Source organism: Pyxicephalus adspersus, chromosome Z (assembly GCF_032062135.1).
Source record: "Pyxicephalus adspersus chromosome Z, UCB_Pads_2.0, whole genome shotgun sequence".
NCBI lineage: Eukaryota > Metazoa > Chordata > Amphibia > Anura > Pyxicephalidae > Pyxicephalus > Pyxicephalus adspersus.
Genome location: NC_092871.1, coordinates 89,644,582 through 89,659,687, shown reverse-complemented (window position 1 = coordinate 89,659,687; position 15,106 = coordinate 89,644,582). Strand labels below are relative to the sequence as shown.

At 41.1% G+C, this 15,106-nt stretch overlaps 1 protein-coding gene across 2 annotated transcripts; it reads right to left on the bottom strand.

Annotated features, from left to right (window-relative positions):
• Nucleotides 1-382: 382 nt before the first annotated feature.
• Nucleotides 383-13,786, bottom strand: HDAC8 (histone deacetylase 8). Of its 2 annotated transcripts, XM_072429530.1 has the most exons (11): nt 13,611-13,767; nt 13,407-13,460; nt 11,183-11,313; nt 10,614-10,755; nt 8,871-8,983; nt 6,654-6,731; nt 6,465-6,573; nt 5,274-5,446; nt 2,996-3,090; nt 1,236-1,341; nt 383-613 (listed from the first exon to the last, which is right to left on the bottom strand). In XM_072429530.1, the coding sequence occupies exons 1-11, from the start codon at nt 13,694-13,696 to the stop codon at nt 591-593; spliced, it is 1,110 nt and encodes a 369-aa protein (XP_072285631.1). In that variant the 5' UTR covers nt 13,697-13,767; the 3' UTR covers nt 383-590. The 2 variants fall into 2 exon arrangements, with proteins under 2 accessions (XP_072285631.1, XP_072285632.1); XM_072429531.1 differs by lacking the exons at nt 383-613; nt 1,236-1,341; nt 2,996-3,090; ... (1 more) ...; nt 6,465-6,573; nt 6,654-6,731 and having other exon boundaries at nt 8,870-8,983; nt 10,592-10,755; nt 13,611-13,786.
• Between the last annotated feature and the right edge of the window lie 1,320 nt (nt 13,787-15,106).

Sequence of the window (15,106 nt, the reverse complement as noted above, 5' to 3'; positions counted from 1 at the left end):
AGTGTTGGCTGTGAAAATGAAGATCCTTTTTCACCATAACAGATACATGTTTAATGTGCTGATATTTTTTTTTATTGATGTCTCAATTACTATGTAATCCCATTGGATTGTTCTTGATTTTCCTGTTGTGTATTGAATGTTCTTTTGTATGATGTTTTTATTATAAAAGCTTAATAAAAATAATTGACAGATAAAGAAAAAGTGTCCGTCTTCTATTTCTCCATTTCTACCTTGTAGACACTTTGGGTGGTAGACAGTGGTCAGCATGGACACTATAAATGTATTGCACTTATGCACTTATTGCACCTGCATTTATCAAACTGTTTTTTTAATGCAATTCTGCCTGTGTATATAAGTACAAATACACACAAGTGAAAAAAAATAGCATTTTTAAAAATTTTAATATACAAAGTCATTTTTTAAAAGCATCAAGATAAAATATTATACATTGGTCACAGAAGTCAGGCTGCAGGTTAGATGGAAGCGCTGCCTTAACACGGATTTTTGCAGCTTTATACTGTCAACCGATGAAGTTTGGAAGCAGCAGAAACCGCATCAGAACGGGGAATAATACAAATATTTAAAAAACGCTAAACCACGTGTTTTAAATGACCTGTTAAAGAAAAAGAATTTATATCACATTTTGGTGTATGGATGAAGGAATAACAAGAGTGCAGACAGAAAACTCTACACATCTGTAGCTTCCACTTTAAAGCTAAACATTGGGAAATCTAATATTGGAAAAGGAATCTGTGACCATCTTCTTTAGAGCAGATCTCTGAGCTTTCAGATTTAGGGGTCTGTAGCAGTGAGGTCATGCAAAGGGACTGACTGGGGTCAACAAGAACTCAGATGAGTGCAGGATAGAATTGGAGGGGGTAATAATATTTGCTCTTTTTGATTGGGGAACATCAAGAGCGTGAAGTACAAAACAAAGTAGTAGTCACTGATATGGCTTTGTTTACTAACCAACTCAAATGCTCATCACGATCAGGAACAAGCCCATATTGGCTCCCTATGGTTAAAAAAGAACGAGCTGTGACAGCATTGTTTCATAAATAGAAGGATGCCTATTTGTGTGCTCAAAGCTTTTGTGTTGAGTGTAAGTCCTGGATTTTCTCTGTCTTGGTGGCAAGGGCAAGAAGAGAGGATGAGGTTTCCCCAGGATTGACACAAAGACTAATAAGGACCTCCTTATACTTATTTGGGGTCAGAGCGCTAGTACCAGTACCCACCTTTAATTGTTCCTAAGATTTCCTGCAATTTCTGAGAATCATTACGATCAGGCCGACAGCTTGGTGTAATTTCTAGAACGTAATCCGGGCCGTAATCTGTGAAGAACTAAACGTAGAGAATGTCAGCACAAATGCTGCAGCTCCTGAAAGAATGGCTTATATGTAACTCATAGATTATCATTACCTTGATATGACACCACTATAATTATAACACTGTTTGCAAAGGCATTCAGTGCTCACAAAAGGTAGATTAAATCTTTTGTAGTTAGTGAGAAATACACCAACCAGCCAAAATAATAAAACCAAATGAAATTGTGTAGGTCACGCCTGGGCATAGACTCCACAAAACCTCTGAAGGTGTTAACGCCAAGACGTTGGTTGGCAGCGGACCCTTCAAGTTGCTTCCATTGATATATATAGTGCCAACATATTACATAGCGCTGTACATAGACTCCACAAAACCTCTGACGGTGTTAACGCCAAGACGTTGGTTGGCAGCAGACCCTTCAAGTTGCTTCCATTGATATATATAGTGCCAACATATTACATAGTGCTGTACATTAAATAGGGGTTGCAAAAGACAGACAGATATAGACAGTGATAAAGGAGGAGGAGAGGAGCCTGCCCTGAAGAGTTCAGAAACTACAGAGATTTATCTTCCACATTGCCTCCAGACTGCCCATAGTACATCCTACTGTCATTTCTTCCCCAGGTAAACAACATATATCCAACCGCATCCCTACGATCCACCAAAATATGATTTATCAGACCAAGCCGGACCCTCTTATAGCTCCAAGGTCCTGCACCACAGACAACAAACTGCAATACATGGAGAGTTCGGACACCGTTCTCTCATGCCTAGCATTACGTTTTGCAGCAGTATGTCAGTATGTGCTAAAGCTAACGCTGTCTTGTGGGATCAGAGCAGACAGGCTAACCTCACCCATCAATGAGCGTTAGATGTCCAAGACCCTGTCACCGGTCACCTGGTTTTTCATCCCTGACCCATTGGGTAGATACCAATGACTGCATACCTGGAACTGAATGCCAGGTGTTTTAGGAATGCTCTGATGCATCATCCAGCCATCATGATTTGGCTCTTCGAACCTCTCAGATCCTTACATTTGTCCATTTTCTGGTTACAACACTTCACCTTCAAGTGCTGGCTGGTCACTTGCTACCTAATATACCCCCCCGCCCAACCTTGTGAGGGGTCCATGTTATCACTTCACCCATCAGTGGTTTGAATCTTTTGGCTGATTGGGTTTACATGTATTTTACATATTTTCACTCCCTTTGCTGGTACACATGGTGCATGTTGCATATACTGCAACCAGGACTTCTATTATCAATCCATCATCCTTCGCTCAAATTAAAATGGCAAATGACCTTCTAATTTTCAGAGTTATGAAAGACCTGTTTCACCAACCACTTCCAGTAGGCACCAGGTGAAATTAATATCCACTTTGCTGTTATGAAAAATCCAGTTGTTTATTGTCTTAAGAAATACAGTATATGGAGGTCGGCCAGTGGGCATAGAAAACAGGTAAGACTATTGAGAAGCCTGGAGAACAAGGAGTTAGTGTTGGAGTGAAGAACAGAGGAGTCTTTGTCTTTTAGTGTCTTTTAACAACACCAGCATTAATGAACTTGGAGAGGGCTGAAGTAATATGGGATTCATTTTCTATCCCTTAGACCCCTCCCCCGCATCCCAAAAAAAAAAAAACCCATAAAAAAAACAGGCTGGCATAGTGGTGTACCTCGTGGTCTGGGATTTCCGATGATAACGTCCGCCCAAGCACGACTGAGGTTAGATATGTCCAACAACGGGCAGTGTTGGCGAGATTGTATCCACCTACAATAAAGCCAAAGAATTTTCAATTGAAGAAATGAAAGCCATTAAAAAAGCTGAAACATTTCAATTAAATAAAGTCAGCAGCATGTTTTATATTTTTATTTGCAGCTTCTGCACTGTTATAAATATACCATATGGCCAAATCTTAGTTGAAACCTGATCATCATACCTATAGGAGCTTTAATGGTCATGCGAGTCCAAAATGACTATCAAAGTCGTCTTTTTTGTGGCTGCAGCAACCTCCACTTTTCCGGCAAAGTTTTCTAAAAAGTTGTGGAGGACGTCTGTACCTATGTGTAAGGTACAGATATGTTGGATGAAAATGGCTTATCATTCCAATTCATACCAAAGGTTTTTAGTAGGGCTGAGTTCAGGGATCTGTGCAGAACATACAAATTCTTCCTCCTTGAGACTTTCTCATACAGCATAACAAGGTCAATTAATCTGCAATATCGTCACCTTCCTTCCTGCTGTGGCTGCACTGTCAAGGATTTGCTTTGAACGTTGTCACGACTTAGCAACCACCACCTAAGTACTTACCAGTCCTGGTCATACCCGGCTCCACTTCCAGGTGTGGTCACCGTCAACAACATATTAATATATATTAAAATAATTAAGGGTATTAAAGGAGGAATAGACTGTAGCGATACAGACTCAATCCTGCCCCTGTACAAAGCATTGGTCAGATCACATCTGGAATATGCAGTCCAGGTTTGGGTACAACAAAACTAAACAAATAAAAGGAATGGAGGAGCTCCGCTATGAGGAGAAATTAGCTGAACTGAATGTATTCTCCCTTGAGAAGAGACGTATAAGGGGGATATGATCACCATGTATAAATATATATAAATGGTCCATATAGAGAACTCTCTTCCCAAATATTCACTATGAGATCATTACAAAGCACAAGGGGGTGCTGTTTGCGTCTGGAGGAAAAGAAGTTTAAGCTCCGGATAAGGAAGGGATTCTTCACTGTAAGGTCTGTGAAAATGTGGAATCGGCTCCTATATTTTCAGTTTTGTACCCCCACCCTCAGAGAAATTGGTGTACAAAGAAGAGAAGCAGACAGTTTCATAGGTATAGATTTGTGACAGGTAGCTATATATTTAGGGGCCCCACCCCAATGCTCCTTGCTATGTTAGAGGTTCCAGGGTCCCCAATTTGCATTTTCAATTTAGGACTCCTAGTTGCACTTTCCTCTGAAACAGCAACCCCAAAGTTCAAATTTCATAACTGTTAACATTTGTGACCCACATATCTTGTAATGCTTTAAATCTGGGGGGCTGAAATTGTAGTAACAAGTATCTATGAGGGCCCCCCGTGCACCCTGCAAATTACAGGTCATTGTGACATACAGTTTAGGAAATATGGAGGTTTGTACACACAGAGCTGTGAGGATGCAGAATGACGTACAGACTTCACACACAGCTCTAGCAGTGGATACATTTCACAGGCAGATTTTTTTTTTTAATAAAAATCCCAGCTCGTGCTATGAGATGGGGGCGGGGCTGCCTGTGTCCCCTTCACATGAAGACTGGACTGTGTGCTCACCTCTCATCGGCAGCAGGAATCCTCTGAATGGATGACACTGAGCAGTCTCACTGAGATCCGTGCACAGAATGAGAGCTGCCGAGAGGTGGGCCGGGTATTCAAAGCAGCCGGGCGGCGCAACTGGCTAAAACCCTCTGGGGAGAACTACCGTGTTTCCCCGATGATATGGCATCCCCATCAAATTAGCCACCCCCCGATTTTTGCTCAAACAATTAAAATAAAGCACCCTCCTGCAAATAAGACATGCTCGGATACCTGATACTGTGTGCCTCTGTGTGACTCCTCGATGCTGGCTGCAGTGCAGAGTGAAACTGAAAGTAACTTCAAAGGACAAGCAAGCTGCTGATCCCTGCCCTAACAGAGTCCGTTACCCGGCGAGTCAGTGATCAGAAGGGGATAATCAATGGCACATACGGTAGTGATCAGAAGAGGACAATCAATGGCACATGAGTGATTTTCAACAATAAATGTGTACTGTAGTCTTCTTCATGGAAAAATAAGACATCCCCCTGAAAATAAGACCTAGGGCATATTTTGGCATTTCAAAAATATAGGACAGTGCCTTATTATAGGGGAAACAGGGTATGTAGTAGGTAGACTGTATGATTAAAAACACAAAACAACATTCTCACCGCCTCCGAGTATGAGTGTGGGAAGCTGCCACTGTAAAACATATTTTAAGCATTTTCCGATTCCCTCTGGAGTCATGTTAAAGCTACACATGGGATCTCCTGCAATGGTATCTGCCCCCAGCTGTAAGACAACCGCTAGGGGGTTAAATGCTGCAAATACTTCCTTCAGCACACTGCAAAATACAAAAGAAACATTAATTATATATATATCTCATACAGTCGATATGACCCATTTATTTTAAAAGAACTGCAGCAACATTTCATAATTTTATGGTATTGTATGAATTACATTTATATTATGTGCACAGAATAAAACTAAGTGAAATACACCCAAACAGCTGAATACATAACAAATACAGGAAAGGAAATGATTTACCAACACAGCATTTTGTATAAATTTCCACCAAGTCCTGAGATTGTAACAGATCAATCACACAGCATATCTTTGTCTGGCAAACAAGACCTGATTTTAATTTGCTGCCTGCAGTTCAACTCTTGCAGGTCATGTCCATTACCAGTCAGGGATAGGGGAAGCAGCAAGCTGGTGAGTTCATCTCTTATCAGCATTCCCCTTACTCTGCAGCACAGTTGTCTATCGCTGTGCTCCTTCTCCCTAAGTGACTTCTGCTGTACAAATAATGAAATCATTTAATTTGTGTCTTCTGCATCTGCCTGAAGTTTGTTTTTGATGTTCATCATCCTAGGGCTGGACTTATATGCCAGAAGTTTGCTGAACCTTTAAAGAACAAACAAAAAAAAAAAAAAAAAAAAAAAAAAAAAACTTTATACAACCCGGGCAGCACGGTGGCTCAGTGGTTAGCACTCCGGTCTTTGCAGTGCTGGGTCCCAGGTTGGAATCTTAGCCAGGACATTATCTGCATGGAGTTGAGTTTGCAGGTTTTCCCTGTGTCTGTGTGGGTTGCCTCCGGATACTCCAGGTTCCTCCCACATTCCAAAAACATGCAGTTCGGTTAATTGGCTTCCCCCAAAATTGACCTTAGACTGTGATAATGACATATGACTATGGGGGGACATTAGATTGTGAGCCCCTTTGAGGAAGTGACATGACTATGGATTTTGTAAAGCCCTACAAAATATGTCGGCGCTAAATAAATACTGTGTAATAGTAATAATATAATGTAAATTTTTTTTAACCAAGCTGGAAGCATTCTACGAGCTCTTGGGTCCCACCTTTCACAAACATGATAATATTTCTCGTCTGTTATTCCATCTTGTAAGGGAACGTTAACGCTGTAGTAGCGTCCTTTGCCCAGCCCGACGTCAGTGACATCACCTGTTCCTATGAAAAAAAAAAAAACTGTTAATATCAATATATTAACAAGTATAGACTTTTTATAAAGACAAATAAAATATATTTACCTGGGAAAAATCCAGGGGAAAATTTGTGCAGGGAAACGGTCATGACTTTGCATGTGAAACTAAAAGCATCATCAACTCCTGAAAAATTAAAATGCTGTATTATTACGTGTCAATAAACATGGCTTCTGTATTATAAGGCATCTTTACACACACAGAACCTTCTCTGCCTGCCTACACATCTTATAGCACCTGGTAAGTATGCAGGTTCAGATTTCACATTCAGCTATTTGGATATAAAATAAAGGCAGAACCATTGTTAGTTAGCAGGGTCTGAAATACTTTCGTTATGGACAGTAGTCATTGATGCCTTGATATACACTAATCAACCAGAACATTTAGGCTCCTAATTGTATCGATCCCAGCTTGTCTAGGCGTCCGTGCCATCGAGGAATGGAAGATCCCAAACCTCTTAGTGTGTTATGTGGAATCTGAAACCAGGACTGAGGAGTCGGAGTAATTTTGGGGTATCTAGAATTGGAGTCAACACCGACTATGACTCCTATTTATTGTATATTGTTGTGAAAACATAGAGCAAGTAAAATGTCTCATTTCACAGATAATAGTCATGATATCAAGTATCACTGCTGTAGTAATAAAGCCACTGTACAGCGGTTACTAGTATGAAGCTCAAATGAGCTATTCTGCAGTCTTACATTTATACATGTTAGTGGATTATACTTGGATCATGGATTATTAATTTGATAGGATTATGAAATGTTTGCTTAGAGTTGATATAATTTAATCTGGGTTATACAGCAAGATTACACTGTTCATATATTTACATCCCCTACACATAAGAGTAAGGTGAGAAAGCAGAAGTTTTATTTATCACCCCATGCTGGCTTCACACACAGCTCTGCACTCTATTTTACAGATATATGCCAAGTTTAATTAACGTTTATGCTTTTTGAGGTTTTACAATTGCTTTTTTCTTGTTTAAAGCAGCAGATTATGTAGTTTATATTTTCGTACCAGTAAAGTTGTTCCTGATCTTCATTATATCTGCAAGTAAAATTTATAGCCTCTGGATAACAATTATTCAAACTTTGTTTTCATTTTTGTGTTTTTAGTTTAAAATTTAAACATAAACTTTACTAGTTTACATGCTGGCAACTGAGTTCCCAAAAGCAGACCCAGTCTTCAAATAGCTTTACAATGACTGAAATTTGGCAGTGATAAAAAGCTGTGTAGTATTATTATTAATATTACAAATTATTTATATAGCGCCATCTTATTACACAAAGCTGTACAAAGTCCATAGTCATGTCACTGTGTATGTTGTGTTTCTGTCAATGTGGAACATTAGCATACATCAGCATATTTAAGTGGAGTCAGAGTTGAAGGATTTTTGTACTCCACAGCTCTGTCTGACGCCAAGATGTTGGCAGCAGAACTTTCAAGTCACATGGCCTCCTCCACTCTGCATCCTGCTGCCTTCTCTTTCCCAGATAAACGGAGGACACAGAACTGGATGTTTAAACCACCCAAATGAAAACATAATTTTTCAGACTAGGCTATGTTCTATTTTCCCATGGTCCAGTTCTGACTTTTCTGAGGCCATTGAAGGTGTTTTCAGTGAAGGACAAAGGTCAGCATGGGCACTCTGACTGGTATTCTGCTTCCTCTCTAATGGCCTGTTTTGTTTGGTCCAGATCGGCTAGTTTCTCTCCCTCCTTTGTGCATGAATGAACCTTGGCTGCCTGATGAGGGTGGACAACCTTGTCATCAGTACACCAGTTGTCTTTCCATGAAAAACCTTGGTAGGTACTAACCACTGCTTACAAGGAACAACTCACAGTACCAGCTGTTTTGAAGATGTTCAGACCAATTCTTCTAGTCATCACATTTTGCTTCTTGTTAGAGGCTTGGATTCTTGTCCATTTTACCTGCTTCCAACACGCTTTCATTAACTGACTGACCACTTATCTCCCACCTCTTGACAAGTGCTGATATAACCCAATAATCAGAGTATTAACTTTACCTGTCAGTTTGGCCAACTGGAAAATGCCACAGCTACTGCGTCCTCCTTTTGAATGTAAACCCCTACAATAAGCCAAATTTGCAAAGCTAAAATGCTCAGACAAGGAACCTCCATAAAGAGCCATATTTATAGTGTTTGAAAAGTCCTATTGCTTTGTCATCACTATTCATCAAAGACAAATTTCATTTTGCCCTGTGACAAAAAACATTTTGCTATTTATGCTGCATTCTACTCACCATCCCCATGATGTAAATCCAGATCTATGTACAACACTCTGTCGTATTTTTGTCGCAGTTTCAGAATCCCTAATACAGCATCGTTAAGGTAACAGAAACCGGAGGCTTCATCTCTAAACAGGAAAAAAATTAAAAAAGTGAGAGTTTAAGTAATGTTATAGACAGGTTTCAAGATGTATAGTAATTCCCTTAATGTTTGTGTATTGACCCTCTGTGGTGGGAGTAAAATCTGTGCTGCAAAATATATACCCCATATTGCCCAGCTGTAAATGATGTATTTAATATTGCTCAGATGTATGAGCTGCGCAGTACATAAATTTTGCTTTAGATACAAATTTTTTATATTAAATATATCTGTTTGGCTGTACGCAATGGGCCCTATTTACTAAAGCTCTGCAATATTAGAAAAGATTTACCCATTATTATCAGCAAACCTGGAATTGATTTCCTAAACAAATTGCTATTTTTGGTAAATGTTTTCATTTCTGGACCAGATCCATTCCAGGTTTGCTAGATCACCTAGTCTTTCTTCTCCAGTCTTGGGGAGCTTTAATAAACCAGGCCCAATGTGGTGCAAACTGCATATTTTACACTGTGAAGTCAATTCTTTTTATACTGGCTGTAGCAAGAAGAATGTTGCATGTCCTGCCAATGTCCAACTTTATACATTATCCCATAAATATATCCACTGCATACCCCTCACCATACCACTGCACAATCTAACCCAGACCAATTACTTACCCTACTTTACACACAGGGCGATGTCGGCCTGACATCTGTGTCCTCTGGCCTTGCGTCCCCAGCATGACCAATGGGATAAGTGTGTAGGGGAAACCGCTTTGACATTGAACAATACTGATATAATCAGACAGCCAGGGAGGTTAATCAAGCAAAGCAAAGGGGAACTCCCTGAGGGAGGAAACATTATTTTAGCCAAAGCTCAAATTTAAAACTTTAAATAAAAAGTTTATTTATTGCTGTCCAAGGTTCCATTAGAGGTATTCACACTCAATACCTGTTCGGCTGATAATGTTTTACCAGACAGGAAATTAAAGGAACTCTTCAACTGCAACAGAGACAGGTATACAAAAGTTTTTGCCTAATAGAGTAGAGAAAGGATGGAGTCAGCCTTTTTTTCTGTCCCTGTGCAGATTTGCAGTCTGGTAAAATAGATGTCAGAGCGAAAGCAAGTGCGGGAAAAATCTCTTGTGGTGGTGTTGATTACCTGGTCTCCCGTTCCACTGGACAATCATATTTTATGGGTCCTATAGTCACATAAGCGAGGGGAGGGTTTGGTCAGTATAAGGAGGGACCAGAGAAAAACAATCCTGCAGGAGACCTGCTATTGCAGAGATCGGCAACATAGGATGTAGTAGAGGTAAGTATCTAGGTTCTGGTGGTGGAGGGTACACACCTCATTTTACTGTTCTCCCCAGCTTCTTTTAGCTGGGTGCAACTGGCTGGGCTTTGTGTGGAGTGAGATGTCAGTAAGCGTTAGTAGCCTGCCTGCTCTGCCGGGGATAGCGGTACTTAATTTTTGCATCTTGACTACCCACTTTTTTGACCACCTGGCTGAGAATAAAATTCTGGGAGAGAACACTGTAATTAACAAATTGACTTAAGTGCTTAAAGTTAGTTTTTTATGTGTTGAAAAAATGGAACATAGTTGTGTAATACTAAAAATAATAAAAAATGTTAACAGATAATCCAGTTGAATTTACCCAGGGATCCCACAATGCCTACTTCTTAGCATGATGCCACCCTCCTGGCCAGTTAATAGCAATACGAGCTTTGCCTTCCATTAGCTGTTCAACTGCCGTTAATGTGGCTCCTCCTAATGCAGCTGCATAGTCATAGATACCTTCATTGATGGGGCAGTCATAGCCTGCAAATAATGAAATAAATAAAAAATTATTAAAATGTAATAGCATAATAAAGGCCCTATCAAATAAACTGCTTTAAATCCTAATAGAAAACTCAAAACGTTTAGTTTTTACAGTCCTGTATTCTCCAGTGTGAATGATTGTTGTCTTGAAACTTAAAATACCCTTTTCTCTCAGCAAAAATGTTTCTTTCAGCCATTGCACTGCAGCACTCTGTCCTGACAGAGCTGAGTAACAGCACCACCCCTCTGCACAGATACCCTCAAATAAACTTGTGCTGCAGAGGACTGAAGGAACTGAAGAACCTCAACAATTCTCATATGATTTTGATAATGAATGGCTCCATATTATCTACAGATACAGATGTTGGTGAGAACCTGTTAGCTATATGTAAATACAACAAATTGTCATTGCCTGTCCGATACTTACCAAGGCCATATTCAAGAGTCTCCGGATCATCGTTATCCCCTTCCTCGCTGACCTTTCGAAGGTGTTCCAAATAAGCATCAGTGTGGAATGTGGCCATTTCCTCCATGGTGGCAACGCGAGGTTTTACAACCCTGTAGGAGCAACACACAGGTAATTTACCACAAGCCTGGATATGCAAAAGTTTATGAACAAAAATTAAATAACCACTTCGTAAAAAAACAAAAAAAGGGTCTGGAAATTTCATTTAAAAAAAAAAAATAATTACTACAATGTCTAGTGCATATATTAATCCCTGAAAAAGGGTCCTTTTAATTTGACTATTGAAAGACAAGAAGGGGAGATCTGAGTCCAAGTGCCCAAGGAAGCCACCTTGCATCTGCACCATATGAACCTTTTATTCCTAACACATAATGCATGAGAAGTGGGTATACATACATTCAATACTGGAGGAATTGGGGCGGACATTAAATAGGGGTTGCAAATGACAGATAGTGACACAGGAGGAAGAGATGACACTGCCCTGAAGAGCTTACAATCTAAGAGGTGGAGGAAGTATCACACAATAGGAGGGGGATATGGAATGGTGGGAAGTAGTGGGGGTTTAGGAGACAGAAGAAAACGGGTAGGTGAGATTGAAGTGTTGGGTTTTAGATGCTCTTTAAAATGAGCAGAAAGTATAAGCAAGCCGAATAGGATGAGGAGACCATTCCAGAGTCGGGGCAGCTCTAGAAAAGTCTTGTATCTGTGCGTGTGATGAGGTTATGAGTGAAGAAGTCAAAAGTAGGTCATTGCAGGAGTGAAGAGAGAGGGGCTGGGGGAGTATTTTTTCTATCGGATCAGAAAGGAAAGTGGGACAAGAACTGTGGAGGGCTTTGTGTATCAGGTAGGTAGGTGGGTGGGGGAGGAGCTTTGAAGGCAAAGTACAGAAGCTTAAATTTAATTCTAAGCTTAAATGGAAGCCAATGAAGAGAACTACAAGCAGAGGCAGCAGTATGGGGTAGGTAAGTGGGTGGGTGGGCAGGCTGTGTATGGGGTAGGTAGGTGGGAAGGCTGTGTATGGGTGGTAGGTAGGTGGGAAGGATGTGTATGGGTGGTAGGTAATTGGGAAGGATGTGAATGGGTGGTAGGTGGGTTGGAAGGCCGTATGAGTCTGGCTGCAGCATTCATAAAAGATTGTAGAGGAGAGAGTCGGGTTAGTGGAATACCAGAGAGAAGGAGGTTACAGTAGTCCAGACGAGAGATGATAAGAGCGTGTACAAGGAGTTTGGTGGTCTCAGGGGACAGGTAGGGGCAGATTTTGGAGATGTTGCCCAGGAGTGACAGGACTTGGAAATGTTCTGAATATGGGGGGTAAATGAGAGGGCAGAATAAAGGTGATGCCAAGACAACGTTCCTGAGGGGAGGGGGGAATAACAGTGTTATAACAGTTAGATATATGTCAGGGGGAGATTTGGAATTTGAGGGGGGATGATGATGAGTTCTGTTTTATCCAGGTTGAGTTTCAGGAATGGGTCAGACATCCATGATGAAATGGCTGACAGGCAGCATGAGACCTTATGCAGGACTGAGGGAGACAGGTCAGGGGGGGACAGATAGATCTGAGTGTCATCAGCATACAGATGTAAGCCAAAGGAGGATATGAGACTACCGAGAGAGGAGGAGTACAGAGAAAAGAGAACCGGTCCAAGGACTGACCCTTGGGGAACACCAACATGGAGGAGAGTGGGGGAGGGGGAGTTACCATGGAAAGAAACATGAAAGGAGCGGTCAGACGGAAGCAAACCAAGAGAGAGCAGTGTGACTGATAGCAATGGAGCCATGATTTGTATTAGAAGGGGGAGATAACAGAGGAAAGGAGAAGGAGCAGGGAAAAGTTGCCTTGAGACTTAGCTCTGATGAGGACATTGGACACTTTAGTAAGGGATGTTTCAGTGGAATGGGCAGCTCACCAGACTGGAGGGGGTGAAGGAGAGAGTTGGTGCTCAGGTAATGGGGGAGTGTTTTGTAGACAAGGCACTGGAAATATTTGTGTTTGACCCACATTGGCATACAGACAATTGGTTTCGCAGTGTGTAGTGGACAATGTAGGACTGCACAGTCCCTGCGTGATGTAATTTTCCCCTTGGCCTGAGCCATTTATTATCAAATCAGTCAGAACTTTTATCATCATACTGTTTATGATACCAAAGTGTAATAAAACACATTTATAATAACCCCGACTCACCTCATGTCGGTGAGCAGTCCGTAGGCTTCAATCAACGAGTGCACCATGCTAGCCTGCGGAACACAAAACTCATTAATGAACAGAGATAATGAACAATTGTTTTCTGTCCTCCGAACAATGAGGCCATGTATATTGCCTCTGGAACCCCCCCCCAACCTTCCAAATTCAATTACTCCCCCCCACCTTCCCCATTCTATAACTTCCCTTTTCGGCACTTTGCTCTGCAGACTATCGCACAGGCACACATAGTCCCGGCTGTATATGTACACTGGAGAAAGAGACTCTCCCATGTTTAAAAACAAATACTTCCTAGCTACTACAGGAAACCGGATATGATGACTTTAGTTCCTCGGGTCAACGCTTAATGCTTTCCCCACACAGTATAAATAGGAATACAATGGTTCCGCCTGTACACTGTAGTCTGCAATGATAATGTAGAGCGGTCAGGAGGGGGCGCACGCCACCTTGGAGGATATCATACAAGTTTCCACTCTCACAGTGCGCAGGCCCAATGATTAGTCCGGTCACGTGACATTTATTGTTGCTGGGCTACAGTGACAAGATAAGTAAAAAAAGAGTGAAAAAAAATCCTGAAAATAGCTCTACTGGGTGAATGGGAACAAAGAATAAACAGATTTATTACGTTTTAGTAGCAGCCTTTCATTCATAGCTGTAAAAAGGACAGCTGTAATTGTAAACTCATTAAAAATTGATCTTTTAATATTTTATTGTCCAAAAAACAAATTCGATTGGTTAATCCTTTCAACCAATGAAGAGGCAGTTCATACCTAACCCACAAATAGTTGCTGCATTTCAACCAATCAGGAGACACAATGTCAAATCTATATAAATAGGAGCAGACTGCTAAGTTCACTCAAAGCAGCCGGAAAATATGGCCCCAGTGTATAAAAGATGTAAGCAAATGGGAAGGGTAGGGACTGGCAACCCGGCCTCTTAAGGAGGACCATCAGGAGGACCATCAGGAGGAAATGTAAATCTACAGAGGCTCAATATTAGGCTGGTAATCAACCTGGAGCCTTGCCGGAGCTGGAAGCCACCAGTTGGACCACCTTGAGTATTTTGGACTTTTGTAGACCAGTAATGGACAAGTATTTGTGCATCCATCTGTTTTATAGGATCGGTAGATGACAACATGGTAATGCAGACGTTTGAGCTCGTTCTTATCCTTGGAAATCAGTGTAAAGAAGCTAGACAAGGGGGGTCTGTATTTAAATTATAAAATATTTTCTGCCTATATGAAGAATAGTTACTGCTTTGTTTGTTTCCAGAGAGCAGCTGAACAGTCAGCGAGATGATCCTGAGAGCTGAGCACAGGATGGTCTTGAAGGATGATATGAGACCCTTGCGGTTAATACCAGCTTGAACAAGAATTCAAAATGGCAGACAGTCATTTCTGTGCCAAAAATGTTACACACGCGGTGTATCCACCCCATTGACTGTTTGTGAACTTTTATGCTTATATGGACTTCCAAGTTTACATTATTGGACAATATACCTAATGACAATTAGATAACGGCTTAACCACCTTGCCGTTAAGCCCAACCTTCGCTCGGGCACAAATAAATTGCAAGGATGGTTAACCCCGAGATTTTTCCCATCCTTACTTACCTGGTCCCCCTGTGCTCATCCAGCGTCGTTTTCGTATTCCAGCGTCGTCCTCCGTCCAGCGTCGTCCGTCG

Coding starts and splice junctions, on each gene's coding strand:
- HDAC8 (XM_072429530.1), bottom strand. CDS start 13,696: ATGGGAGAGTCTCTTTCTCCAGTGTACATATACAGCCGGGACTATGTG. Junction 8,984..10,613: donor GGGTGGCATCATGCTAAGAA/GTAGGCATTGTG, acceptor TTTCCTGTTTAG/AGATGAAGCCTCCGGTTTCT. Junction 1,342..2,995: donor CGGAAATCCCAGACCACGAG/GTACACCACTAT, acceptor CTCTACGTTTAG/TTCTTCACAGATTACGGCCC.